Genomic DNA, 26,090 nt, shown 5'->3' on the forward strand with positions numbered 1-26,090 from the left:
TGACGATGTAATCGGAAGGAACGATTGAACGATGCGTCGTTTGATGGAACGGACGTCGAGGCTGTTTTGGAAGGGTTCCAGAGTATTGTTTCATTATCGCGACGATGGGTCGCGTCGTTATGGCTATCAGTCATCGTTCAATCGTTTCCGTACGTTTTTGTTGCCAATTTTTCGTTTCTTGAACGTCGCTGGTCGACTGTCTTCGTCGCTGTCGCCTGTGTCGACTTGCGTCACTGTCTTTTCCTTGAAGGTCCTCTGCACGGGAGGCGGCGCCTCCGCTTTCCCGAACACCGGAAGCTGCATTTGCTTGTGCCGCGGCAGCTGCAAGTCCACCGGTTTCGTTTCCCTGAAACCATAGAACAAAGAATGTGTCATTAAGAAAATATCGACATTGTACTTCACTTCTGATCGAATCGTGTAATCACTTTCTCTGATAGGTTATCGATTAAGAATTTATTGAGAATAAAGAAACATGTTCCTCGTATATTACAACAATTATTTCGTCGATCGATACTCACGTGATTCGAACAGTTTGCCAAGGACCGTAAGGATGGGATTTCTCCGGAATGCTATAGTCTCTTCTGTACGGCCGGTTCTCCTCCTCTGTCGTTTCTACTTGATCGTCAGCTTCGTCGTTTCTCGGTCGTTGCGTGTCCCTGAGCTTTCTCAGTTCCTTCAAATGCTCCCTCTCGGCGTTGGCCCGTTTCTCTTCGAGAATGTCAGCGTTCGCGACCGCTTCTTCCTGCTCCAGTTGCTCGAGCAACGTCTCCTGAAGAGCTTGCTCCTTTACCTCTTCTTCTTGTTCCGCGAATGTCAGATACCCCTCTGCTGGTGGCTCCCACACGGACTCTAGGATTCCCAGAAAATAACAATATCGTTACGAAGAAACAAAAGAATCGCCAAAACGGAAAAGTTTCTTTCGAAAATTCTAACGGGATATTTATATAGCGGATAAAAGGAAAACCGTATGAAGTATTGTTAGAATTGGTCGTTGGGATGACACTAGCCGGGTCTTTTACCCTATTGGAAAAGTTTGTTAGCTGTTTCGATCTCTGGGCGTACCGTTGGTCTCGATGTGCCAATAATAAGTGTATCCTTCGGGACTGCGAGCCTCGTACCAAACTTTTTGGACTGGTTTCGAGGGACGATCGTCCTCGTGGCTTTTCTTCCCTTTACCTTTCCCTTTGTTCGTTTTGCTCTTTCCCGGGGTCTTGTTCTCCGCTCTGTTGTGCTGAATTCTGGGATGATGTTCCGGCGCGCCTCGCGACAAAGTTGGATCGCACGGGTCGATCTCCTGAGAAAACTGAAAGGTTCCAACGCCTCAGCGTGTTTCGCGAAAGTTTATCGCACTCGTGGATAACGAAACATTAACCTCATCTATGGTGAACGCGAATGTTGCTGTTGCGCTTACCTGGTAGCTTTTACCTTTAAACCTGGGCACGGTTTCTGGGGCGGCCATCGGCATACGATTGTAATTCGGCGTCTGAAACGATCAATTATCGAGAATAAATTTCTTCATGATTCTATGAACAGTAAATACACACCTCTTTCGTTTCAACCCTATTCTTCTTCTCCTCGATTATCCTGTCGGCGGTCATGTCTCTGGTGTTGTTCTCGACGTCTTTCAAGTAAGCAGCCATGGCTGCCTAAACCGTTAAAAAATGATTTCCTTTGGTCTCTTAACATTTACAATATTTCGACTAGAACACGTTCCATAATAGAAAGAGAACTTACGCTTTCCATCTTTTTAATATCTTCTTCGATCTTTTTATTCTGCTTCGCCTGTTTGGTGCTATTTTTGTGTATCTCTTTAAGTCGCTTGCTGACATTCTCTTTGTGTTTCTTGCCACCTTCGTGGAAATCAATGCTAGGTTTATTGTCGGCGATCCAGCACTTGCAGAAATCGCAGAATTTACGACCCTGGGATTTCCAATAGTCCGCCCTGGAACATCGAAACCAGATAATGCTTTTCGTTTTCGTTCGCGCAGGAAAAACTGGCGTTTCTCTCTTTCCTTTTTTTCGTTAAATATTTCTAGTTTACAACAATGGTCGCGTAACGAGCACACGCGTGCCACGACGCGTGATTGGAACGGGAACGAATGCTAATCGAGCGTATCGGATATCGAGGCGAAAAAAACTAATCTAATCCAAGTTCTACTAGCGCGAGAAAAAGTATTAAACTTTCTGGTGGGAATTATTATCAAATCTTATATTAGTTACGAACAACTACCGTCGATAGCCAGAATTTTATGGGCATTCATTTTAATAATAATTCCTTGTGCCGTTCGTTATTCTTAATCGTCGATCATTAATCAGATTACGTTCTGTCCAACTCTGATCGACGACCAGCGAGCCTGACCTTTCGCGACTAGATGCTAAACGACGATACTGTCATAGCTTTTCCCTCCTTTTCTCTTTTCCGCAAACATCTGCGCGATTTATAAAACGTTGTCGCTAGATCAACGCTTTAAACCTTGCTCCGCCGATGCACGCGATCGTAAATTCACAGCGTAATAAAGGAACGTTTATGGGGGTTATTCTGGTAATCCGGTTTCAAAAAGTCAATAAAAAAGAGGATTTGTTCGAACTCGTAAAATTAAACAAGTTGTAAACGTTCGAAGTGACCCGTGTAGCGCGAGTATATTTCCCCCCAAATGTCACCAGACCTCCACCGTTGTTGGCTTCCGGTTTCCTCCAGAGTCACCTCCTACGTACGCCATTCCAACCAAGTCGCCAGTTCTTGAATGGCGTTCGCGATAGCGAAAAAAAGTCGTTTAAAATACGTTTTCAGGACGCTGAAACTATTAATCGTTGCTCTCGTCGATACATTTCAAGGGGGAAAAAGTTTAACTCTTTCTTACAAGGGATGATGGGCATATTTATGTAAAAATAGCAACAAGTTTTTCTTTGGCTGGACCAACGGGCACGCGTGCAAAGTTTCATCGAAATCAGCGCCAGACAGTTCGCGATATGCTCCCTCGTGATTGTTCTGTCAATATGGCGTCTGAAAGAATTCCCCGAGTCGAAAGAAAATTTACCCTGTGATTAAGCTTGTTTGCGGAGTTGTAGATTCTATTGATAGGATCCCTATGGTTGTGCTCAGTCTCGTACACAGTCGTTTCGAATGAAAAGAGTGGATCTCGTTAATTTAGACGGGGTGTGTTTACCTTGCCCTTCGATGAATTACGTTGGAAAAAACACGACTCGATCATTACTATTCTATCGTGCGTCCACATGGACTTGATTTTACTTTTGTTGAACAGTACTCAGACGACAGTTCCGCCTCCTTGCTGAAGTCACTCCCCGCAGGGATCTAATTAAAGTTACCGGATGATGCGCGTCTCCTCTCTTCCGATCTTCGAAATCGATGTCGCGATACGGTTAGAAAAGATAGCGAGCGAAATTATTCTCGTTTGCTTTTAGCAACAGGTTCGCTATCCCGATGGAGATGAATCGATAACGTCTTGGTGGCTCCTTACGCGCACAAAGGAATCACAAAGCGGAAAGTAGCACGGATGGTTCGACGTCGGTTGCTATCGTGCGCGTTTCAATCCGATCCAATACCATTTTCTGCGCGAGAATATTAAATTTCGCTCAGAAATCGATGCGATCCCTTTCGTTCGAATGACTCGCGCCATAAACGGTAGTTGACTTTCAAGACGAAAAAACTTGAAAAAAAAAAAAAAAAGACGAATTCGCTGGAGCCTCGCGTTATAGGCTCTCGAAGCGACAGACGCAGGGGTGGGAAGAACTCCGCGCGCCTATAACCGGGGTAAAGAATCCATCGCATAAGCGGGTACTATTGATTGCCCGATTTCTGGTAATCGTTTCGGTCTCGCTTGGCGTAGAATTCGCAACCTTAATACGCTCGACGTAGCGAATCGATGTCTCCGTCGTTTGGCGTCGCCGAGGGACGCATCGACGACGATAAATCGCGCGTGCCGCGTCAATTCCCTGGAAAGGACGGGTTAAAGACTGAGGCTTGTCCGTATCGAGGGACGTGTGTCGACAACGACGACACGGGGTGTTGCCTCTGGAGTCCAGGGTTTAGACAGCGGGGCATCCACGGTTGAAAAGAGAAGGCGCGAATCGGCGGATCGTGTAAATCACAACTGTCCCAACAACGCCGCGCTCTATTAATAATAGAGTACGTATTAATAGCGACGCCGTTCTATAGATAGGTAGGAGGGAAGAGCTGCCTAGCTTGCAAACCTATTAGATGTGCATCGTAAATACGGTTCGACCGACCTCGTTGTATCGCGAGTATTTCACGCTGAACGCGCGGGACCATTAATTCTTGCCGTTTGAGGGGAGCGACGCGCCCCAAACGCATCCCTCCCTTCTCCTCGACGATCTTAGGACTCCCTGAGCACGTGTACACTGGCTGTAATTAGACTCGATCAGATTTCCATCCCTCCCACTCGAGGGAGACACGTTATACCCCGAAAAGAGGAAAGATCATTTTTTGTTCTTGAATCTTCTTTTTATAGATTCGTTCAACAAATGCTTTGCCCCCCCCAAAACGAAAGTCCCTAGGGGGTAGGGTACGATTTAGGCAAGCGTATCCTGTACGAGCACTCTCCGGTAAGGGTGATCGTTTTCCGTGACCAAACGCTCTTGGAGAAGGACGATCATTTGTACTAGTCACGGGATCGTCGTTCCCGCGACGCCGTATAAATGGTGGTCGCGCGCTCCGTGCAGGCGCCATTAAGCTCGTCCATGTTTCGCATCGGGTAAAAATTCTCCAGACTCGAGATCGACAGCAGTTCCCGTCGGTCGGTCAGACTCGGCACGCGAATAGAACTGTCAGACACGATACCGTTCGTGGTCGGCCAACGCCGCCGTATATTTTCGTGCTTGCTTTTTGGCACGTAAGTACGTTCGATCGGGGCACGCGTTTGCATCCAAAACGGGTCGAATCTTTTCCCAACGTCCGCGCGCGACATCCTGAATGTTCTGGTTCTGGTCGAGTGACGGAATGAATCATTTGTTGGGAACAGATCGTTGCGAGGAATTCAAAGTTGACATCGTGATTTGTCAATTCGATGCGCTTGTTTTTTTTTTATTAATTCTTTGCACTCGATACGGTAATTGATAATGATTAATTCTAGCACCATAGGCAGCCTTCTGAACACGCGTGTATGAAAGTTCGAGCCAATCTTCGTTATTTCACGGAAGGTTTTATCATCGCGTCAAGAAAAGTCATTTCGAGAGAAATGGCTTTAAAATTTTAAGTCGTGCTCTTCGACGCGCCATAACTTATTTAAATCCTCGAATATCGCCATAGAATTTTAAAGATGCCAAGGTTTTAGAGGGTGCAATTAATAAAAAGGTCGAACGAACCGGATATCAGTAACGACCTTAACGATCGTTAAACCAAACCGTCGGACTCGCCGTTTGCCTTTTCCCTTCGAAACTGCCAACCGTATCCTGTGGCTGCAAATATTGGGACAATTCTGATTCGCGTAATTAATTTACTTTCATTTTTCGCAAAGAAAGAAAGTAAGTTACTGGTAGTAAGTAGCTTGTGGATAGCTTCGAGCAGTTTTGTCTCACGCAGTCTGACCCAATACTACTTGCACGTATGGTCTTTTTTTCGTACAACACATAAAAATACGACGTGCTAGCTATTACCTGCGGTTTCGTCCGCGTTCAAGTCGTTTTTGTCGACAGTCCCCCCCCCCCAAGGTTTGCCGAATGTTTCACAGTATTAAAAAACTCGAGGGAGAAAGTAATAAAGACTAATGGAAATCCTGTCGTTTACTAAATAAACCACTTTTGGTAAAAACAATACGGTCGAATTTATTTCGAATAAAAATTCACCAACTTCCGGTTCAACCCAACATTACAAAGTAAAGCGTGATTTATTACAGCGTCATCCATCTTTCCACGATTAGTCGAGCACATTCTACGCGACGAATTCCCAGTTTGCGCCAGGTTCGTCCCTTAATCGCCGTCTATTATCTTCGAATAAAGTGGCGCTCATCTCCGACTGGCAGCTCGAAGTAGGAAATCCAAACGTCGTCGAGGAATTAGCTTGTTACCGGGCAGAAATATCCCCCGATAAATTTCGAGCAGCCGGCCAAGAACAATTGGCACCTATGAGATGTAATTTCCACGACGATGTACGAGGCACGCCCTTAATTTTACGCAACGATTTATTTTTAGGCGGTAGAATGCACGCCGGACACACGAGGCGTGCCTTCGCGGACGTCGCCGACGAGTATCAAACTTTTTCAACCCCGACTGAAGGGTTGGTATGTAGTTAAAAAATTGGGTCATCCGTGAAACAATAAAAATACCTGCGTATTTATCACGTAGCGACGATAACTCGTTCCTCCGCGGATTACGAGCGAGTTGACGGTTTTGTTTGGCTTGGCAGCTGTCTGACGTTTAGCGACACGCGGTTGTTTTCCCCATCGATCGTTCGCGTAAATATTTTTAACCGGTTCACATCTCTCAGTTTTGTACACGTGTTTAATAATAGTATTATTTATATCCGATCGTCAATTTCAACGCGACGATTATGTTCTCGGTTCTTTGATAAATAAAATTTGCTTCTGCGACTGAAACTTTGAGCAGACCTCTAACGAAAGCCTGAGATTGTCAAATACAATGATTTTAACGGGATTTCAAACTCACGCATAAGGCTGTTGAAATTGCACAGATTAATTTTCGTACAACAAAACATTGCAACGATGAGGAGAGCCTCGAGGATCAGGACGGTCTTTTGCGGATTTTCCTCCTCGACGATCGTCGATTTGGAGCCCCGGTCGAAGCAGAATCACGTATGTACAACGCCAGCGAATCAACTATTTCCAACCACCTGCGATTGGGAGGCAAAACCGGATCAATGGATTCCGCACGAGCCGACTGAACATCAGCGAAATTAACGTTACGAGGTCTGCTCGACGCTGCTGTTACGGAATAATGATCCATTTCGGGACCGTATTGTGACATACGAGACGTGGAAACGTTCTGAGCAATGGATCGCGACGCAACACCGAAACAGTAACGATCAGGAAGACTTAAAAGACATCGCATATTGGATCTTCCTCACCGTTTCTACAAACAAAGTCTCCAACACGCAACATAGTTGCTCGTAATCTTTGATAAGCAAAGAAATAAAATACCTGTTAACTGGTGATCGATCACCGTGAAGATTGAATCGCAAGAGGGTCGGTCGAAAAATGGTGTTTCTTCTGAGACGTTATCGCGGTCGGAACGGTTCATGCTAGATCGTTTTATAGCTTTACAGGCGAACGGGAAGAAAAGGAACGAGTCGTTCTAATTTTACCATGGAGGGTTGTAAACACCTTCCGGCGAGACGCGTGTTACCGCCTCGAAGGGGGAGACGTTTCGTAAAACGAAACTAAACAGCTCCCATCGCTAGGACTACGACCGTGCTTTAAACGTTTCTCGCTGCTTAACGCTTTGACGGCCGCTGTCGCGTGTATGGAATTTTACCATCATCATTCGACTTTCCAGGCGCGGCCATCGAAGCGTCAAGTTTACTTTGTCCGTCTTTGATGGACCAAACTTTTCGCCTCGATCGTGCAATTTAAGCCGCAGAAGGGTTAACACGGATGAGTCGTGCGCGTAACAAGTATCCGCAAATATCGTTTACAAGCTACGAAGACCCTCAATGCCCGTGGAGAGCCTCTGCGCGAAGCCAATACGCGTACAACGATCACAGATACCGAACGTGATGCAGCATCGGACGATATGGATTACCCCTGAGCAATGGAAACACCGACAATGGCAACCCGATGACCGACAAACGACCACCAACCGTCCAAGGCAACCCTCCTCGAAGATACCCACCCCTTGGCTATCGAATTAAACTCAAATGTTTGCTTCCGAGCAAACAAATACAGACGACGCGAGTTTTAACAATTTAAACATATTTATAGATGGTTTTAAGATCGTTTGAGAAAGGATTTAGAAAACGAGAGTCTTGGTTTTATTCGTTGTCTATTATTCGCTTTAAATCTTGTCTTTGTTTTGAGTTACGCTTTCGGAGTCCATTTAGAAGAACACGTGCCCCCGACAGCTCGATACATAAATCCTAGCCGTCTACTGGAGACAAGTTATGGACGTTGATGATCCGATTCCATATGTTTTTTCATCCGTACGCCACCGTACTGTTTTCCGTTGATTCGCGGCGAAATGTCGAAAAAGAGTCTCGCTAATGGTTTACTTTCATACCAGACACGCTTCCCTTTTGCTCGATGAACGATATTTTCGGAATATTTTCGCGTCAGCGTCTGCGTTTCTTTACGCGGCGAGCGAGGTTCGACGATCCCGATCAACAAACAGCCGACAGTTTCCGTTTAACGTTCGCTTCGTTGTTTCTTCGAATTCTTTCGCGATATTATGGATCAGTCAGCCCGATCTATCCAGGATGCGAGACGGCGCGATAACATAACCGTGAAACAACGACCAATGATATCCTCCGCGAGGACTTCCGGTATCGCGGGGAAACGTTTCCTCCGCGAGTTGTTCGAGCTGAAATGCCTCCATGTCTAGTGCATATTATTATTATTGAAAAACAACAATGTGTCGAGGGTGAATTCATCTACTTGCACGCAAGCTTTTCAATTTGTTGCATTTTTGGAACATTATGAATCCCCAATTGGTTCGAGCAAAACATAAAATTAGGTTAACGATTCCGTAGAGTGTCCAACAAATTTATTATAAATCAAAAACGAAGTTTTAAGAACAATCGACAGGGGATGGGTGCTTAAAAAAAAATTTCAAATCGCTCCGAAAAAATTATTTTCGGTTACAGGGGTCAAATACAATCATTTTTGGTGGGTACACTTACCCTCGAAATCCTATCCACTTTCGAAAAAAAAATTCAGTAAGTGGAGAAATTTTTCGGCGAAATTAAAAAATTTCAAATCGATCCAAAAAAATTATTTTCGATTGCAGGGGTCAATTACAATCATTTTTGGTGGGTACACATACCCTCGAAATCCTAACCAGTTTCGAGAATAAAAATCGGTAAGTGGAGAAATTTTTCGGCGAAATTAAAAAATTTCAAATCGTTCCAAAAAAATTATTTTCGGTTACAGGGGTCAAATACAATCATTTTTGGTGGGTACACTTACCCTCGAAATCCTATCCACTTTCGAAAAAAAAATTCAGTAAGTGGAGAAATTTTTCGGCGAAATTAAAAAATTTCAAATCGTTCCAAAAAAATTATTTTCGGTTACAGGGGTCAAATACAATCATTTTTGGTGGGTACACATACCCCCGAAATCCTGACCATTTTCGAGAAAAAAATTCCTTACCGAAAATATAATTTGAGTCTAGAAATCTCTCCCCAATATTTCGAGCGTATCTTTAAAACGTCATAACTCCTGAATGGATTGGAGGATTTTAAAGTTTCAAAATGCAAACAACGCGTATTTTGGTGTAGAATATGGAGAAATTCCAAGAAAGTCCAAAAAGTTGTGCCTTAACCTCGTAAAGTGAGAAAAACTCCATAAAAATGGTCCAATTCCTCTTTTTTATATGCCGGATAATCGGAATTTCACTGTACAAGGTTTGGAAAAATAAAAAAACAAGAAGAATATTTGATTCGCGTTAATCTCGTTCCATCAACTCTTGTATGAAAAATTTGCGAGTTAATCCACTTTAGCTCCGACGACCTCGTATAATTTTAATTAGCGCTGCGAGTATTATTAACGAGCTCGCATAGTCTGGTGCCTAGACGTTTAAGAACGCGTCAGAGAATAATATTTAACGCGACGAAGATCTGTTTAATCGGGATTCATTCGTTATCGTGATTCGACGACGTTTCCCTCTTATAACTCAAGTCCAATGTAAGCTCTGTCGCGAACCGTGTACGTTTCACAGTAAGATGTACGATCCTGTACTAAATGCGTAAGGAACGTAAATCATATTAAATTGCAAGGTCACTCGTCAAACGGTCGTATCATTGGCAATAAGCTTTGTTCCGAGCTCGTTTAAGCACAGGCTGCCAAGTCAGCGCGACCGAGAAACGTTCGAATCAACGATTTGCATGTCGCGCCACGTAATAAGAGCGTCGTCGATGAGATCGTGATCACGATATTCGTTCGAGTGGATGGTGAGTCGATAGCAAAGATCGAACGGGAATCACGTTGAACTTGCTTCTTATTAATATCCGGAATCTCGTAGATTTATGCTCAACTTCTGTTTACTTCAATTTTTCCTTCTTCGTTGCTTTGATTATTCAGAATTCTGTCTGTTGTGTACTCTTTGCTCGAAGAGGGTTTCTAAAGACGACGGAAACATTGTCTAACGTAAGGAATGTTGCTTTAACGCCGATACAGTAATGATCGTTTCGATTTATGTAACTCGGGGGTTGTTGAAACTCTCGCGGACCAGGTAACGATTTTATTCCAGGAATTGTTTGGAACTCGAGACCCTGGAGAGGCAAACGGAATAGCGGGAGTAAACAAGGAAGGAATAGAGCGCTGAACAGCGATAGATCAATCGGTTTGAAAAATTTAAATTTCTACATTTTACGGGCTATCTTTATAATAATAGTATCGATGGATCGGTGAGGTTCTCCCCATGAAAATGAGTCCGAACACGACGTGGATCGGACGATTGAAAGATCGTCTAAAAATTTCTCGAAGAATAATAAAATCAGCTGACGGTTCGACTGAAGATTTTCTTTGGTACCCCTGTATCGCCCGTTGTATCTGGCACTGCAGACGGAGGACATTAATCGAAGTAGATTCCCAAGATGAAAAGGTGACGAGAAGTCGCGCGTTGAAAATTGTCTTCAACGCGGTAACACTGATTAGCAGTTTGAATGGTTAATAATAGAGCAACCGGAGCGTCCTCTAAATCGATGAGAACGCGATACATGGCCGCGTGTTGCGTTTCTACATAGGGGAAGGTCAGTAAACATCTACCGCGTACTAATAATACATTTCCAAAGGACCGTGCGTCGATGCGTTCGCGATCCACGCGTTTCCCTTTTATCGGCTATAAATTCCGGTAATTCCAGACGTCGTAAATCAGTAGTTAATTTTAACACTAATACTAATTGTTACGCAACTTAAAGTGAAAGAGATCAGTTACGTTGCTAGTGTTGGGCTAGATTCTCTTAGTCTCTTTTATGTTATTAATCCACGTGTTATAAAAGTTGTAAAAGTGATAAGGAAGGGTCAATGGAAACGATCTTGATAGATTTCTGCTGAAGGTTTGAGCAGTTTACTTGCTCGTTACTCGACGCACGGATAGGAGATCGGATAGTCGAACGCGACGTTTGTGAAAATATTTTATTATCCTTGATATTTCCTTACACGTCTGGTACATACGTAGAAATACATACGCGTCGTTCTTTGTAGAGGTACAGGTAGTAGATACGCGATATATAATGGACATTTGGTAGCGACGACTAGATATGACTAGACTTAACTAGATTGGTCCTTCGAGGTAACAGCAGGGTCGGTGTCGCAAACTCGGTCGCGGCGGAGCTTAAAAACGTGCTAAGGAATAAGAAAATCCTTGTAAATTCGGTAGGTACAGGACAATTACAACAATGCACGGCTAACTTTCATAACGATTTGCGTGAGTGGTTCGAACACTGGTCGACGAAAACTAATGTTTACTTTCGGTCATTTTTATATTATCTTTCGAAGAAATGGTACCAATTCTTCAGACACGATGGAAATCAGCCCACTTTTAATTGACTCGATACATGGAATATTACACGATATGTACAATGCTCATAGTTGAAACTATATGTGATTAACCTTGTTAAGAAAAGGACTGAAAATTTGTACAGATTTCAGTAAAAGTTAGCCGCGCGCGTACGTCCTGTTTTCCCTGAACAAGAACCTCCCGGTACTTGGCGAATTTGCGCGACACGAGCACTGGCACGCAAACGAACAAACGGTGACTAAATAAATAAATAAATTATAATAATTAAATCGATAAACGACCAAACATTATACGCACGCGTGTCTATGTATACTAATTCGTCGGGATAGGGAATAGAGTAACAAGGCCCACGATGAAACGCGCGTTGAACTTTGGCAACGATGTCTCGATATGGTCGTAGCGCGTCCCGTAAATATGTAATAACTAAATAGCGACCACAATAGGCAGTCGACCAACTACCAAGTGAGAAAGTCTTTTCTAGTGTTCGTACAAAAATCGTGTGGTATCGATTTTCCCTACCAACGCATTTTGGACCCTCGATTGGTTGGTTTAACCCAGCGTTTCCCAACCTTTTAAAAATTCTAACGCCCCACGAATATGCTGAAACGTACACCTGAAATTGATCGTCCCTCGAACGTCCCACTGTTGGGACACGCTGGTTTAATCGAAATCTATGCCGTATAAGTTCGGTCTTTGCTACGAAGAAACGGAGGAACATTTGATAAACGTAACGATCGCGTTACATCGGCATTACATCGGCATTAGCGACCAAATAAGCTACATAGGTTTCACGCGAACACTCGCGGTATTGTCAAGCGGAGGCTGATCAACTCGTAATCGTCTACGAAGACATAGGAATTCGTGTCATTCCTCGTAATGCGGGTGTTTACGTTCTGAAACTCTCGTCGCGTTTATCGCTCCCATCAGACATTTTCCTATAACCGATCTTCCGTGAGAGTCGCTTCGCGGCGTTTATGTAACACACGCGATCGCATCGATTGCACACAGTGATTCTTAAACCCTTTTATAGCTCAACGTACCATCCTCTTGCTTTCGATCGTTAATTGTTTCGACCAATTTCGACGCCAATTAGTTACGAATTAGAATTCGAAGAGATTAAGAATCACTGGACTAACGCGAGTCCACCTTTGCCTAGAACGGTAAATGAAAAACGTTACTGTTGCGAGGATCGCGATTTCAATTTTCCCGATGCTATCAGTCTAAAATCAGGTACTTTGAATACTATCGCTTCACGATTCGTCCCGTCTACGCATCTCGCGGCGAGCAAAGCCTGCTAATTCCCGCCAGCGTACAATGCACGCGATTATGACACATTCGCAAAGATGAAATAAGCAGTACGATCTTAACTCGTCGAAAATGTATTCTAATTTTTCCAACATCCCGAGTTGCAATACTATTATGTTAATAATATAAAGTGTTCTTTCAGAGAACGAAGCCCGTGACTTTTTATCGATTAAAAACTTGTAACGCCAGCGGGGATCAACCGTGTGAAATCCTTAAGCGTTAATTAACTATAGAGGTAAAAAATAGAGCTAGGTTCGATAATCTTCCAACGATTCGATGGTATTGGACTGTACGCGCGTAGGATAAGTCCCGTCATTCCTATATCACAATGTCGAACGAACTGGAATGAAACGTAACGAGCAAGATCTGTTGTTTTTCTTTTTTTTTTCCACGAACGGAGGGTAAAAAGTAGAAGAAAACGGTTCCAAGGACGAACGTGTAAGTATCTAAGCCGATGCGAAGGAACAATGCGGCGGAAAATCGAGTTTCGCCAAAATTCTCGTCGAAATGGTCGTTGTCATCGTCGTCATCGTTGTCCTCGTCGAGGATCGATGGGCATCATCCGGGCGGCGTCCTCTTCTGCTTGGTCAGCTCCAGAAGTATCGGATAATGGAGATCGGGACAATACTCCTGGCTACGCTCCAACAACTCCAGATGCCTGGACCAAATCTTGCCGTCGTAACGATCTATCTGCCGCGCGATAAAGCCCCGTTTGACCGCCGCTTCCGCGAACTTTTGGAAGGTCGAGCCACGTCTGGGCGCCATCACCAACGCTAGGCCGTCGTTCGCCAGGCAACCGTAGATCGTTTCCACCAGGTCGGAACGGGCCTCGTCGAAGAACAGACAGTCCGCGCACAGGATCACGTCGTACAGACTTTCCAGAACGTTGTTGGCCACGTCGTTCCCGCTCCCGGTCCAGCTCTACGTAAAAACGTTTATATGGCGCGTGGAATTAAGCAAAAGTTGCTTTTGTTGCGTTGCTGGATGTACAGTAACCCCCAGAATCCACCGAAACTAAATCATTGGCGTTTCGGTTGTCCGTTTGATCCGCTCGAGTTTACGTTCAATTATCGAGGCTTTACCGTCTAATCAAATACAGTCCAAATATAAAAATAATTGAAAATAGAAACAGAAAGTTCGACTTCCCGCGATTCGATGTAAAAACTGTTGGAATTGTTCTGGAGATTACTGTACGCCGAGAAAAATAAAGGAGCGGTCCACGTTGAACAGCCGGGTACCGGACGCAAGGTAGAAATGGAACCGGAAACGTCTGAATTAACCAGATCTCTCTGCATTACGCCGACCATGGGCGCCCAGAAATCCTATTCGTTCTTTCTCTTTCGCGAAACGTGACATACTGTACCGATTAAACCTAGAGTAGTCTGGTAGCGAACGATCTGGTAGGACGAATACTTCTTTGCAACCAGCGTATGGTCCAACGAATTTTTAGATAGGGAAATTTTTGCTTAAATTACTTAAAAATGTTCAGCCAGACTGCCGAGGGATTAATCGAGAACGCGTCACGAATGTCACAATGAGCTGGCAATGGTTCCCGCTTCGCGCGAGATAATGCCAGAAGACGCGTTTCGGGCTGACGATTGTAGAGTGGAAGTATCAAAGGGGCCGAGTGCCAAATAGTTTTATTTTACACTTTATTTTACTTCCTCGGTCCCGAATTCTTGATTTCAAACTTTAAAAACGTTTATAGTACGTTTCTTCTTCGGGGACTCTTTTTTTCATTCAAAGTTCAAACGTCAAGTTTCGCCCTGGTAATTGATCTCCCGTGTATTTCTTCTTGATCAGACCTAAATGATCGTACTTTGATGGAAATCCCTTAGAAGTTTCTTTACGAGTTGCCTCGTAAATTGGATGTATTCCATGGGTTTTGAACCATACCTTCTACATGCTTCCCTGAGCAAGATGTATGAGTTAATGATGGATACCCTCGTTCCCCGGAAGAAAAGCTTCTATCATCGTTTCAATGTTTTCCGTAAAACGCAGTATAAAGCAGTATATTGATCAGCAGTCTCGACAACCCCCATATTCTTCTTACAGTAAACCGTTACATTAGGTGTCTGACAACATTATTTACTCTTTTGCGATCCCCTCCCATTTCCTGGTTACAGATTCAGGAACTCGAGGCACTTTATGCAGTGGGGGATTCAGAAGATCTCGAAGTAATTGATCCTATACTTTTCTGAAATGTACTGGGAACTCAGTCTTTACGAATTAAATTAATTGTTGGAAACATTATCGTGTCACATTTCATCTGGATGGAAAAACACTCACCAGCTCGTGGTTTCTATCGAACAGTGGCAACCTCAATGTTTTCGAGAATAAGTGTCATCGACGAAGAATGAGTACCTAATACTCATCGATCGTATTGAAAAGAATCTTTATTACAGAGGGTTATCGTTAATTCTCGCCCCAGTCCTCGCAGCGCTCGGTAACAATGGCAAGTACAGCCATCTGGATCTTAGTATTATACGATGGGGACGATACGCTTCGACAGAGCGTTAATTTCGATATCCTTCGCCGCTGCATCTTTTGTTAATCGTTTGAAATCCATATTCTTGTAAACGAAGACACAGAGAGAATTTCAAAAGAATTGTTAGTCATTCTTTGATCGAAAAAATATCAATGCTTTAATTTTCTGTTTATAATTCCTAAAGGGTGGGATTCTCGAATTTTTTGTCAGCCACGGTGGACGAGAGACTAAAAAATATTTGGAAGAGCATAAAATTAATTACTTGGGGCTCCCCTAGATTCACCACTGCACGGAATACCTCGGATCCTGAATCTGTAATCAGGAAATGGAAAGGGAACGCGGAAGAGCAAATAACAGTGGAGGAACCTAGTATGATGGTCTACCGTACGAAGAATATAGGGTCTGTCGGCGGTGCTGATCACCATACTTCTTCATATTGCGTTTCACGAAAAATGTTGAAACGGCGGTGGAAGCTTTTCTCCCGGGGAACGAAGGTATTCATTATTAACTCAGACATCTTGCTCGAGGAAGTATGATGAAAGAATGGTTCGGAATCCATAAAAGACGTCCAGTTTAGGAGATAGCTCGCGATGGAACGCGTAAGAAATATTCGTCAAAGTACAAAATCACCGAAACGTGGGCGATCTAGGTCGGACCAAAAAGATATACTTGATAACAACTGGCAGATTACTATTCTTCTAGATAAATCTATGTAAATAATTGAAACAAAATCCGTAACGTGTTTAGAAGGGGAGGAGCCCAACTGTTCGAGTTTGGTCTGATCGAGATTTAGCTTGGTACTCGGTTATCGACAGAAGGGATGGAATTATCGAGCAACTACTAATATTTCAGACGTATCGTTAGGGACCTGCGACGCTATCGACTCACAAAATCTCCGAGTCCGACAGTTGGGATACTTCCCTTGTTAGTGTTTGATTTAGCGTGAAAGCAACCCCTGGTGGTAATTTAGACGGTCGCGTTCGCGGGTAAGTGAAGTCACCTTAACTCGGAGGCCGTTGGGGTGCGTATGGCCGAACGCCCTAGCCTGCGTGGCCCTTCTTAGCGCTGTCGCGGCTTTGGCCCACTGAACGACGCGGCACTGAACGAAATCGGCCATGCCGTTCCTAGCGACGATGCAACGTACGTTGTCCACGCTGGTCACGTTGCCGTCCGTGACGGTGACGCCGCTGGGATCGCAGTACTTGGCCGCGATCACGCCAGCCAAACAGCTCATTCCGCCGCCGAGTTCAAGGACTCTTCTCTCCCGACAGATCTCCCGGTTCTTCAACAAATAATACGCCAGGCACTCCTCCGACGGCCATACGCAAACGTTCCCGGTGTTGTTGAAGCCGATCAGCTCGTTGGCGGTGAAGCTTTTCTTTATACGGCGTATCTGCACGCTGAACGGTTTGTTCTCCAAAATGGCGGAGTACTCGTGCCAGCCGTAGTCCGGATCGTCGGGCGCGTTCTCCAAACGATCGATCTCCAACAGATCGAAGCTGGTGAAACGACGTACCGAGACCTGGTCGTCCCTGTCCGCGGTGATCGGTTCCTGCGAACCGGTCAACGCTTTCGCGAGTATCCGCCATCTTCGTTGCGCGGTGCTCCGTTTCCTTCCGCCGTTCTCGTCGAGAATCTCGCTGGTCGGGGTCCCGCGTCTGGCAACGATCTCCTCGGACATGTTTCGATCAACGGGTTCGAAATCCTCTCGCGTTCCCACCTGCCGTCGATTCGACGTTCGTTCTCGACGGCGAGCGTTCCATCGAACACGAACGCGTTCGTCGCCGCGATCGAGGAGTTTCAAGAGAGGCGGGAGGACGCTGCGGTGACGGGAACGGGAGTTTGTTGCGCTCGAGGGATGCCATGGGGTGGGTACGGACGGACGAGGGGCTCCATCGTCGCGCTGGCTACACGTCCAATGACAAATTAAGCGGAAAGTAGAGAGAGCGTACGGAGACGCGACGCGCCGGCCAATGTCGATGCTCGCGGCGACGCGGCCGCCGTTTTACTCCGCGAGGGTCGGAAACCGCCGAGATGAGAAAAGCAGCCCCTAGCCGCGACTTCGGGTACGGATCTCCGGGGCTCTCCCACGCAACGAGACAACGAGACAACGAGACAACGAGAATGAACGAATGGACGAGGCGAGACTAAGAGCGCGAAGACACTTCTAACTCGCGCCACGCGGATCTCGAAGCGTTTACAGTGCACGCTACGCGCAGGCGCACGTCCTCCCTGAATCACGCACGCACACGCGACCCTTGCACCTCACCCCTGCCGCAGAACCGCTCTGCGCTCCGGTGCCGCACCACCGCGCGGTGCACACCGCTCTGGAAACTGATCTTTTATGGACAATATTCGAATCTTTTCCATAATACGACCTGAATATTTTTCGTCCAAAAGGTATATTTACCTTACACAATGCAAGCAAAAGAGCAATATTAAGTATTACATTTGATTCTGGTAACTGTCTATATGGGTATGATTTCGTTGTCTTCGTTCTTTTATTCGTGTACGTCAACATTCATGATGGATAACGTTTCAAGAGCACTTGAAAAGAAAACTTTAACATTGATTTATTCAAAAACGGAGAGGAACCGTGTCGAGTTACTTTGTAATTTCATAAAGGATCGCCTCTCGAACATATCAAAAAAATTTCATGGAAAACTTTGGGAGACAACTAGAACTTTCCCCTCGTAAGCGATATATCGAAATTCAAACACTTAGCAAAGTTACAACGATGGATGGGGAAACGCTTGGCAACGAGCAAAGTCGAACGGTGCTACGAAGGATTATCTTCGCAAAAATCCTTCGCCTCGAACTTGGCGTGAATTCCCGTAAAATTCTAACGAGAACTTGGATTTCGTTATTTGAATCACAAATTGGAACACGGTCGGAGTAAACGTTTTTCCGATAATTTCTGCGGAGTACGACGTCATATCTGTTTGTTGTACCAAGTGTCTTTTAAACGTTACGCAACCGATGTATACGTAATGTGTAATATTTTAGCCATTTTCCTTGTCGTCTATTTTGCATTCTGTTGGATGAGTTTGCAGTTTCGTCCTCGTTAATAGTCGGGTGGCCTGACATTTGGTTTCGATCTTTCAAGTTGAAATCGTTTGATCCACTTTCGAACGATAGGTTTATCGACGTCACCGGTTTAATGTTTTTCACGGGGAGCCAACGTATTATACCTATCAGTGTCCTTTTTTCCTTAGATCTATACTCGAGGATCGAATAAGATATTATTTATGCTAAAAGTCCGCGCGTGTGTTCGGTTTTGCTCCTCGCGGTATATTCGAGAAAAAGCGTCAAAGCCAAGCGTCTCGTCGTTCCTACGACGATGCTCTCCTCTCGGTAATGTGTCGAGACTGCGATAAAAAAGCTACGCCGACCGTCCAATATTTTGGAAAGCTTATAACCGACGAAATTACGATCAAGAGTAAGAATTATATCGCGCGTATGGTCGACGCTCGAGGACGACGCGTCCATGTCACCGAGAAGGCGTATTAACAATTGTTTCCTGATCAACGTATGCGCATAGAACGCTCGTTCCGTTGTTTTCATCGAGAATTAGCGTGTTTGATACTCGCCACGATAGCGTGCACGATTCGCGATTCGCCACGAACGGCAACATGCTACGAACACTGCGGCAAAATCGTAACACGTGTCATGGTCCAAAAAATGTTACAAATATTGGCTCCACTTTTCATAGATGCTTTCCAGGAGGCTCCAATTTCGACCGCAATACAGGGTGCTCACCCCTGGAAAAAATTTTAATGGGGGATTCTAGAGGTCAAAATAAGACGAAAATCAAGAATACCAATTTGTTGATGAAGGCTTCGTTAAAAAGTTATTAACGTTTAAAGTCCCAGCTGTACTGATTTTTTTTCTCGAAAATGCGCAGGATTTCGAGGGTATGTGTAATGACCAAATATGACCGTAATTGACCCCCGCAACCGAAAATAATTTTTTCAGAACGATTTGAAAGTTTTTTTTTCCGTCGAAAAATTTCACACCTTGGATTTTTTTTCTAGAAAATGGGTCGGATTTCGGGGATATGTCTATTGACCAAAAATGATCGTAATTGACCCCTGCAACTAAAAATAATTTTTACAGAACGATTCGAAATTTTTTAATTTCACGGAAAAATGTAGGCATCTATTGAATATTTTTCTCGAAAGTGGGTAGGATTTCGGGGGTATGTCTATTCACCAAAAATGATCGTAATTGACCCCCGCAACCGAAAATAATTTTTCCAAAACGATTTGAAATTTTCTTTTTCCGTCGAAAAATTTCACACCTCGAATTTTTTTTCTAGAAAGTGGGTAGGATTTCGGGGGTAGGTCTATTCACCAAAATTGTTGTAATTAACTCCCGCAACTAAAAATAATTTTTCCAGAACGATTTGGAATATTTTAATTTTGTCGACAAACACACCTTCTCGAATTCTTTTCTCGAAAGTGTTTGTAAACACAGAATGGATCTTGGCGCGAATCGTGTATCTCCCCCAGTCGATTGGCAATGGTAGCCAGCCGCGATTTGCTTAATTTACCCAATCTGGCCAGCCACGGCTACCTCCGTTTGTGTTTATAAACAATACTGAGATCGTTGATACTGCGATACCTTGTCTACTTGTACCAAGGACTATTCAATGAAATTGCCAGTGTTTCTGAAACGGTTCCAAAGTCGAGTCGTCGAAACGAGACGACGAAATAATTATCGGAATGCGGAGGATCGAACGGTACGGGTGTACAAGTGCTTGCAGTTCGTTGCAGTCGCACGCGTCGAACACGTGGCCATTACGCGATCGAATAAGATAAACTGACCAGTCTGCGGTAGGTATAAATATTTTGGTCGCGAGAACGATGTCATCGTCGATTCGTAGATCATCGCGCGGGATCGTTGTGAAAAAAATTAATTGTCCCGTTGGTTGGTAATCGTACAAAATGGTTCGCGTTTCGCCGGAGAATCGGAAATATCTATATTTGTCCTGGCAAGCAGAGGCTATCGGCTTCACGCTCGAACGAAACCACCGGTATTACCGTCACCAAGTTCTATTCGTGTCAAACAATTTAAAGTAGATTATGTATGTATAAACCAACCGATTTTCTCCGTCGCTCTTTGATTCCTCCTCTCCCTCCTTTTTCCTCTTTGCAGTTATGTAAGTGCCATAGGCGGGCATACGCGTCGATACATACGCGAGTAGGCGGCTCAACAATACCGAGTTACATAACAAAGTTATATCGAGACTTTGCCTTCGCGAACATTTTTCAAGGCAATCTGTAGTCGATAATTTAAACGCCGAGGGGCCGGTCTTTTTCTTTCTTTTCACCTGCTTCGCACGAAAATAACTGGACACCGTCGTCGAGGAACGGTCATTGGCATTTTGACGCGTTCGTCGATCGATCATTCGTTAAACGGAGTTAAACATTCGATGCACAGTGTGCCCAGCAATGGACAAAAGTCAACAAACCAAAGTCTATGTTTTATAAATTCTTATATCCCAAAATTTTAACAAAGGAACGTAGATCTTAACACTGTTTAGAACTTTCACTGAATTTACCAATTTGTTGTTGAAAATGATGCTAGAAATTTATTGCAATTCTCGGTGTATTTTCTTCAAACATGTGCCATTTACCGAAAGTTTGTGTTTTTCATTTTTCCAAGTTACTTTCATTTTCCAAGAGAACTTACGTTTCCCGTAAAAAGGACCGGAACCAACGGCTGAAACGCCACGACAAATAAATTTATTCTCGTGCCAGTAAAGTTGCCTCTTTACGACCTAATAAGATACACCCTTTGTGTGATAAAATTGCTAGGAAGTCAGAGTGAAAAACGTAACCTTTCATTAACATCTGTTACTCTTTCCTTATTACTTCTCATCGTGTACTTGATTCAACATTGGAAAAAATTTTAATGGAGGATTCTAGAGGCCAAAATAAGACGAAAACCAAGAATACCAATTTGTTGATGGAGGTATCGTTAAAAAGTTATTAACAATCAAATTCAAAAATTTCTAATCGTTCTGGAAAAATTATTTTCGGTTGCGGGGGTCAATTACAATAATTTTTGGTGAATAGACCTACCCCCGAAATCCTACCCACATTCTAGAAAAAAAATTCGACGTGTGAAATTTTTCGACGGAAAAAGAAAATTTCAAATCGTTTTGGAAAAATTATTTTCAGTTTCAGGGGTCAATTACGATCATTTTTGGTGTATAAACCTACCCCCGAAATCCTACCCACTTTCTAGAAAAAAAATTCGACGTGTGAAATTTTTCGACAGGAAAAAAAATTTTCAAATCTTTTTGGAAAAATTATTTTTAGTTATGGGGGTCAAATACAATAATTTTTGGTGAATAGACCTACCCCCGAAATCCTACCCACATTCTAGAAAAAAAATTCGACGTGTGAAATTTTTCGACGGAAAAAAGAATTTTCAAATCGTTTTGGAAAAATTATTTTTAGCTGCGGTAGTTAATTACAATAATTTTTGGTGAATAGACCTACCCCCGAAATCCTACCAACTTTCTAGAAAAAAAATTCGACGTGTGAAATTTTTCGACGGGAAAAAAAATTTTCAAATCTTTTTGGAAAAATTATTTTCGGTTGCGGGGGTCAATTACAATAATTTTTGGTGAATAGACATACCCCCGAAATCCTTCCCACTTTCTAGAAAAAAAATTCGAAGTGTGAAATTTTTCGACGGAAAAAGAAAATTTCAAATCGTTTTGGAAAAATTATTTTCAGTTTCAGGGGTCAATTACGATCATTTTTGGTGTATAGACCTACCCCCGAAATCCTACCCACTTTCTAGAAAAAAAATTCGACGTGTGAAATTTTTCGACAGGAAAAAAAATTTTCAAATCTTTTTGGAAAAATTATTTTTAGTTATGGGGGTCAATTACAATAATTTTTGGTGAATAGACATACCCCCGAAATCCTACCCACTTTCTAGAAAAAAATTCAGTATGGGCGGAACTTTAAATGTTAATAACTTTTCGACGAAGCCTCGATCAACAAATTGGTATTCTTGATTTTCGTCTTATTTTGGCCTCTAGAAGCTCTCATTAAAATCAAAGATAACATGACAGACATCATGTAACTTGTATAAAACGACAGCTTGGAATGGGTATACACCCTTAACTCAATTTCTAATTTCGTAGTGGCTAAAATATATTTAAATATCACCAAAAAAAATTCATGACCCGAAGGTACGAAAGTGATCGATTTCGAACGAATTGGCCCATAGAAGACTGCTACACTGTATAGTACAAGAGGTTGCTGTCAGCATGGTTGAAAGAGAGAGGGGAGTAGTTTCGTGCTTGCCTTCGTGTGCAATAGGGGGGTATTGCGGTCCTGGCACACCGTCTCGACGCATTGCGTCTGATGTGATCGAAACTGGCCAGAATGTTCATCGTGATCCCCATACACAAAATGTTTCGTTCTTTTGAATAGCTAAACTTCGATTAATATCGATATTGCTTCATGCCGAGTATCAATTAAACGTTTTATCGATGCTTATTGCATACAATCTACTATCGACTAGAATGTGAATCACCGTTAAGATGTACTAGAAAACCGATCGAATGCAAATCACTTTAGATCGTTTGTTTTTCCCTGACACACTTATTCTTATAAAACAGTTTGAAACTTGTATGGTTCATACGCAGTTAAAGTGCACAGAGCATGCATGCATACAATATAAATGAAACGGTACGGTACGGTGCGTTTCAGTGCCGATTCTTATGGGCTATTCTCTATGCAGCACACCTATCTACGTAGAGAATATGACGACAATCAAGGGTGAAAATGTATCAAGACGCTTATTGTATCGTGCAACGAACACGAATAGATACAATACAATAGTGCAAAGTAGTATCGATACGGTCGTACGTGTTCGATGTTTTAGAAACATTTCTCACAGTCGACGATACGCAATCTCTTCGTCGCTTTCAATCTTCGCCGATATAACCAACGTCTATTCATAGCTTTGTTTAACTCGTTCAGCGAAACAAATACGTTTTAGGCCGAAATAAATGTTGTCCGCAGAACTTTAGGTAGACAGGTTTAAAAACATTCCCCTTTACCATAGGAGATAAAATGAACAAGATAAAAATTGTACTCACATGTTTTAATACTCGTAGAAGGTTTCTTGTTGTTTTCTTATCAAACACGGACAATGGTATACGATAGTTTATTGCCACAAAGTACACGATCTTCTGTTTCACCACTAGAAAATCTAACCTCAAAATATTAAGCTTTTTTCTTGAAAATATTTGCGTGCTGATACGTTTGTTTGATATCTTTCCCGCGTTGTGCCGCTGTTTTAATGCAAACAACCGATGCCCTTTAATACAAACACTGCGTGGAACTAAATTTTTGAATTACAAGAGATTGAGTACTATGAACCACATAAAAAATAGAGGAACAGCTGATAGCAAAACCGACGTAAACGGTAAGCTCACGCTATCTAGTGTCGAATAACGGAAACATGGACAACAACATCTGTAGCAGATGATTTTGTCACGTTCATGACAGTGGTTCTTAATTTTTTTTTCTGTGAACTCTTCTTGGTACTTGGATAAAATTCACGGGCCCCATTCTCAACACCAATTTCGAAACCAATGCTCCGCTAAACAAGAGTTTACATCAGACAGAAAAGGACCGAATTGTTCCTAAGTATTTTCAGATGTTTCTGCAGTAATTTCTCGATATAACGCGTAATAGAGATTTGAGAACAATGATACGTAGATTTATTCCAGTCCAATAGCTATCGTCATGTTTAAAGTACTGAAGGGGTTGACAAAAATAAATATTTTCCCGCCAAAATGTGTCCCCTTGGGACCCGTGGACCACAGAAATTAAGAACCACTGGTTTATCGCATTTTTACGCCACGAGCCACGCGATGTCGTTGCCCGCGTTGGAATATTCTATGCATGTATACAGAACGAGAAACGCGCGATCGGTGCGATCGATCTTCCGTTAAGATGATATCGTTCGTGTCCTGATACTTTGAAAAATGTTAATATTACAAGATTCCGATCGTTTCGACGCATTAATCTGCCTTTTCGTTGAATTCGGGAACGTTTGTTCTACTCAGTATGGTTCTTGGCATACAACAACAAGTGAAAGAATTAGAAAAAAATCGACAGACTCGTTGTGCGTGCTAATAAAACGATTTATACTTTAGCCAATTAGGAGTAACAAACTCCCATCCTATGACGTACATTGCAATTTAAAATATAACACGATGAGCAAGGCGAGAGTAGGGTCTGAGTATATCCCGTTAGTGGAAGACGAGATGTCGAAAGCGCGGGTTGTTTTACCCTTCTCTAAATTAGCATGGTTCACCGTCTCTTTACCATTCTTAGCATTTACTTTCTGTGTTATTTGGTCCATCGTGTACAATTTTGAACATTCTACTTCCACGCATTGCAAGGTATGTTAATTATTCAGAAATACTATTTGCTTTTCCAGTATAACGAGGCCCTGTGGTGGCTATATCTTTCCTACTTACTATGTAGTAACACCTTTGGATATTATGTCTCAAATGGTCGATGTAAAGATCAGAATTTTGTACTAGGTATATAATTTTTTACCATCTGTCTCGGCAGCTATCGGACATTACAGACCGCAGAGAGACATATGGAAAATTGCGATCGCTTTACAAGCATTGATAAGAATATTAGTATTAATAATGTATTACCGTTATTACAAAGAACATATCTATAAATGGGCACAAACTATATGTAATATTGCGGTAATTACTTACGCTGTCGAGAACGTATCTCTTGTTACATTAAGCTTTTGGACGTCGGACGAAAATTATGGTAAATATATAGATTTGTAGAAACACTGGGAATAAAAGCTAACATATATTTCTCTTACAGCCTTCCACAAATTGTCTTTTATAATGTTTCTGATAATGTCTTTTATTCATATGCTTGTAGCATATTTTATTATGAGAAATTGCCGTAACAGTACAAGGGAGTCGTCAGAAAATGTTTCCATGAAATGGAAACGGAGATCACTGATGTTAAACGTGTTGTCTATACTGTTTGCATGTTATTTTTTCTACAGGCATAACAAGTATTGCGAACCTCTAGGTGAGTTGGATATTTTCAAGGGAGACTGAGAAGAAACAAATTGAAAAATTGATTATTTCGTTGCAGTCTACTCTCTGTTTGCATTAAGTGAGTATGGAGTTGTTCTTTCAAATATGGGATTTCACTCTACGGCGGCTTGGGATTTCGCAAATTCTCATCTTATGATATCGGGAACTGGGTTTAGAATAATATGAAACAACTCTATACGCATGTTATTACAGTTATGTATTATTGAAGAATGTTTATATACTAGTCTCTTGTGTTTATTTTTAAACGTCGGTTATATGCTTGAAATTTTTTTTTATTTTATTTCTCTATACAAAAGTACAGAATGCAAGCCATTAGAAACGATCTATATATAATTTTTTACAACACAATTATAAATGCGGAAGACTGCTTTTATCAATGATGGAAAGTCATGATGGAAAGTTCAAATCAGTTTAATTCGATTATAAATTGATCGAAATATTTTTTAAACATTTATGATTGAGTTGGATGTAAATGCGTGTACATAAATACAT

The 26,090-nt window shown here is 42.7% G+C and overlaps 3 protein-coding genes across 3 annotated transcripts; 1 reads left to right on the forward strand and 2 right to left on the reverse strand.

Annotated features, from left to right (window-relative positions):
- Nucleotides 1–110: 110 nt before the first annotated feature.
- Nucleotides 111–23,864, reverse strand: LOC122395773 (WW domain-binding protein 4). The gene is made up of 7 exons (XM_043393628.1): nt 23,589–23,864; nt 1,735–1,942; nt 1,545–1,646; nt 1,412–1,483; nt 1,063–1,303; nt 519–849; nt 111–346 (listed from the first exon to the last, which is right to left on the reverse strand). Coding segments are annotated over exons 1-7 (1,176 nt in total). The 5' UTR covers nt 23,591–23,864; the 3' UTR covers nt 111–126.
- On the reverse strand, nt 12,261–17,744 carry LOC122395795 (calmodulin-lysine N-methyltransferase). Its single transcript, XM_043393660.1, has 2 exons — nt 16,461–17,744; nt 12,261–13,893 (listed from the first exon to the last, which is right to left on the reverse strand). The coding sequence occupies exons 1-2, from the start codon at nt 17,139–17,141 to the stop codon at nt 13,531–13,533; spliced, it is 1,044 nt and encodes a 347-aa protein (XP_043249595.1). The 5' UTR covers nt 17,142–17,744; the 3' UTR covers nt 12,261–13,530.
- A 549-nt stretch (nt 23,865–24,413) lies between the features above and the next one.
- Nucleotides 24,414–25,995, forward strand: LOC122395471 (post-GPI attachment to proteins factor 2-like). Its single transcript, XM_043393118.1, has 4 exons — nt 24,414–24,902; nt 25,047–25,293; nt 25,354–25,569; nt 25,636–25,995. The coding sequence occupies exons 1-4, from the start codon at nt 24,714–24,716 to the stop codon at nt 25,761–25,763; spliced, it is 780 nt and encodes a 259-aa protein (XP_043249053.1). The 5' UTR covers nt 24,414–24,713; the 3' UTR covers nt 25,764–25,995.
- Nucleotides 25,996–26,090: the final 95 nt, after the last annotated feature.

Source organism: Colletes gigas, unplaced genomic scaffold (assembly GCF_013123115.1).
Source record: "Colletes gigas isolate AHSC1104 unplaced genomic scaffold, ASM1312311v1 Colletes_gigas_Sc00001, whole genome shotgun sequence".
Classification (NCBI taxonomy): Eukaryota; Metazoa; Arthropoda; class Insecta; order Hymenoptera; family Colletidae; genus Colletes; species Colletes gigas.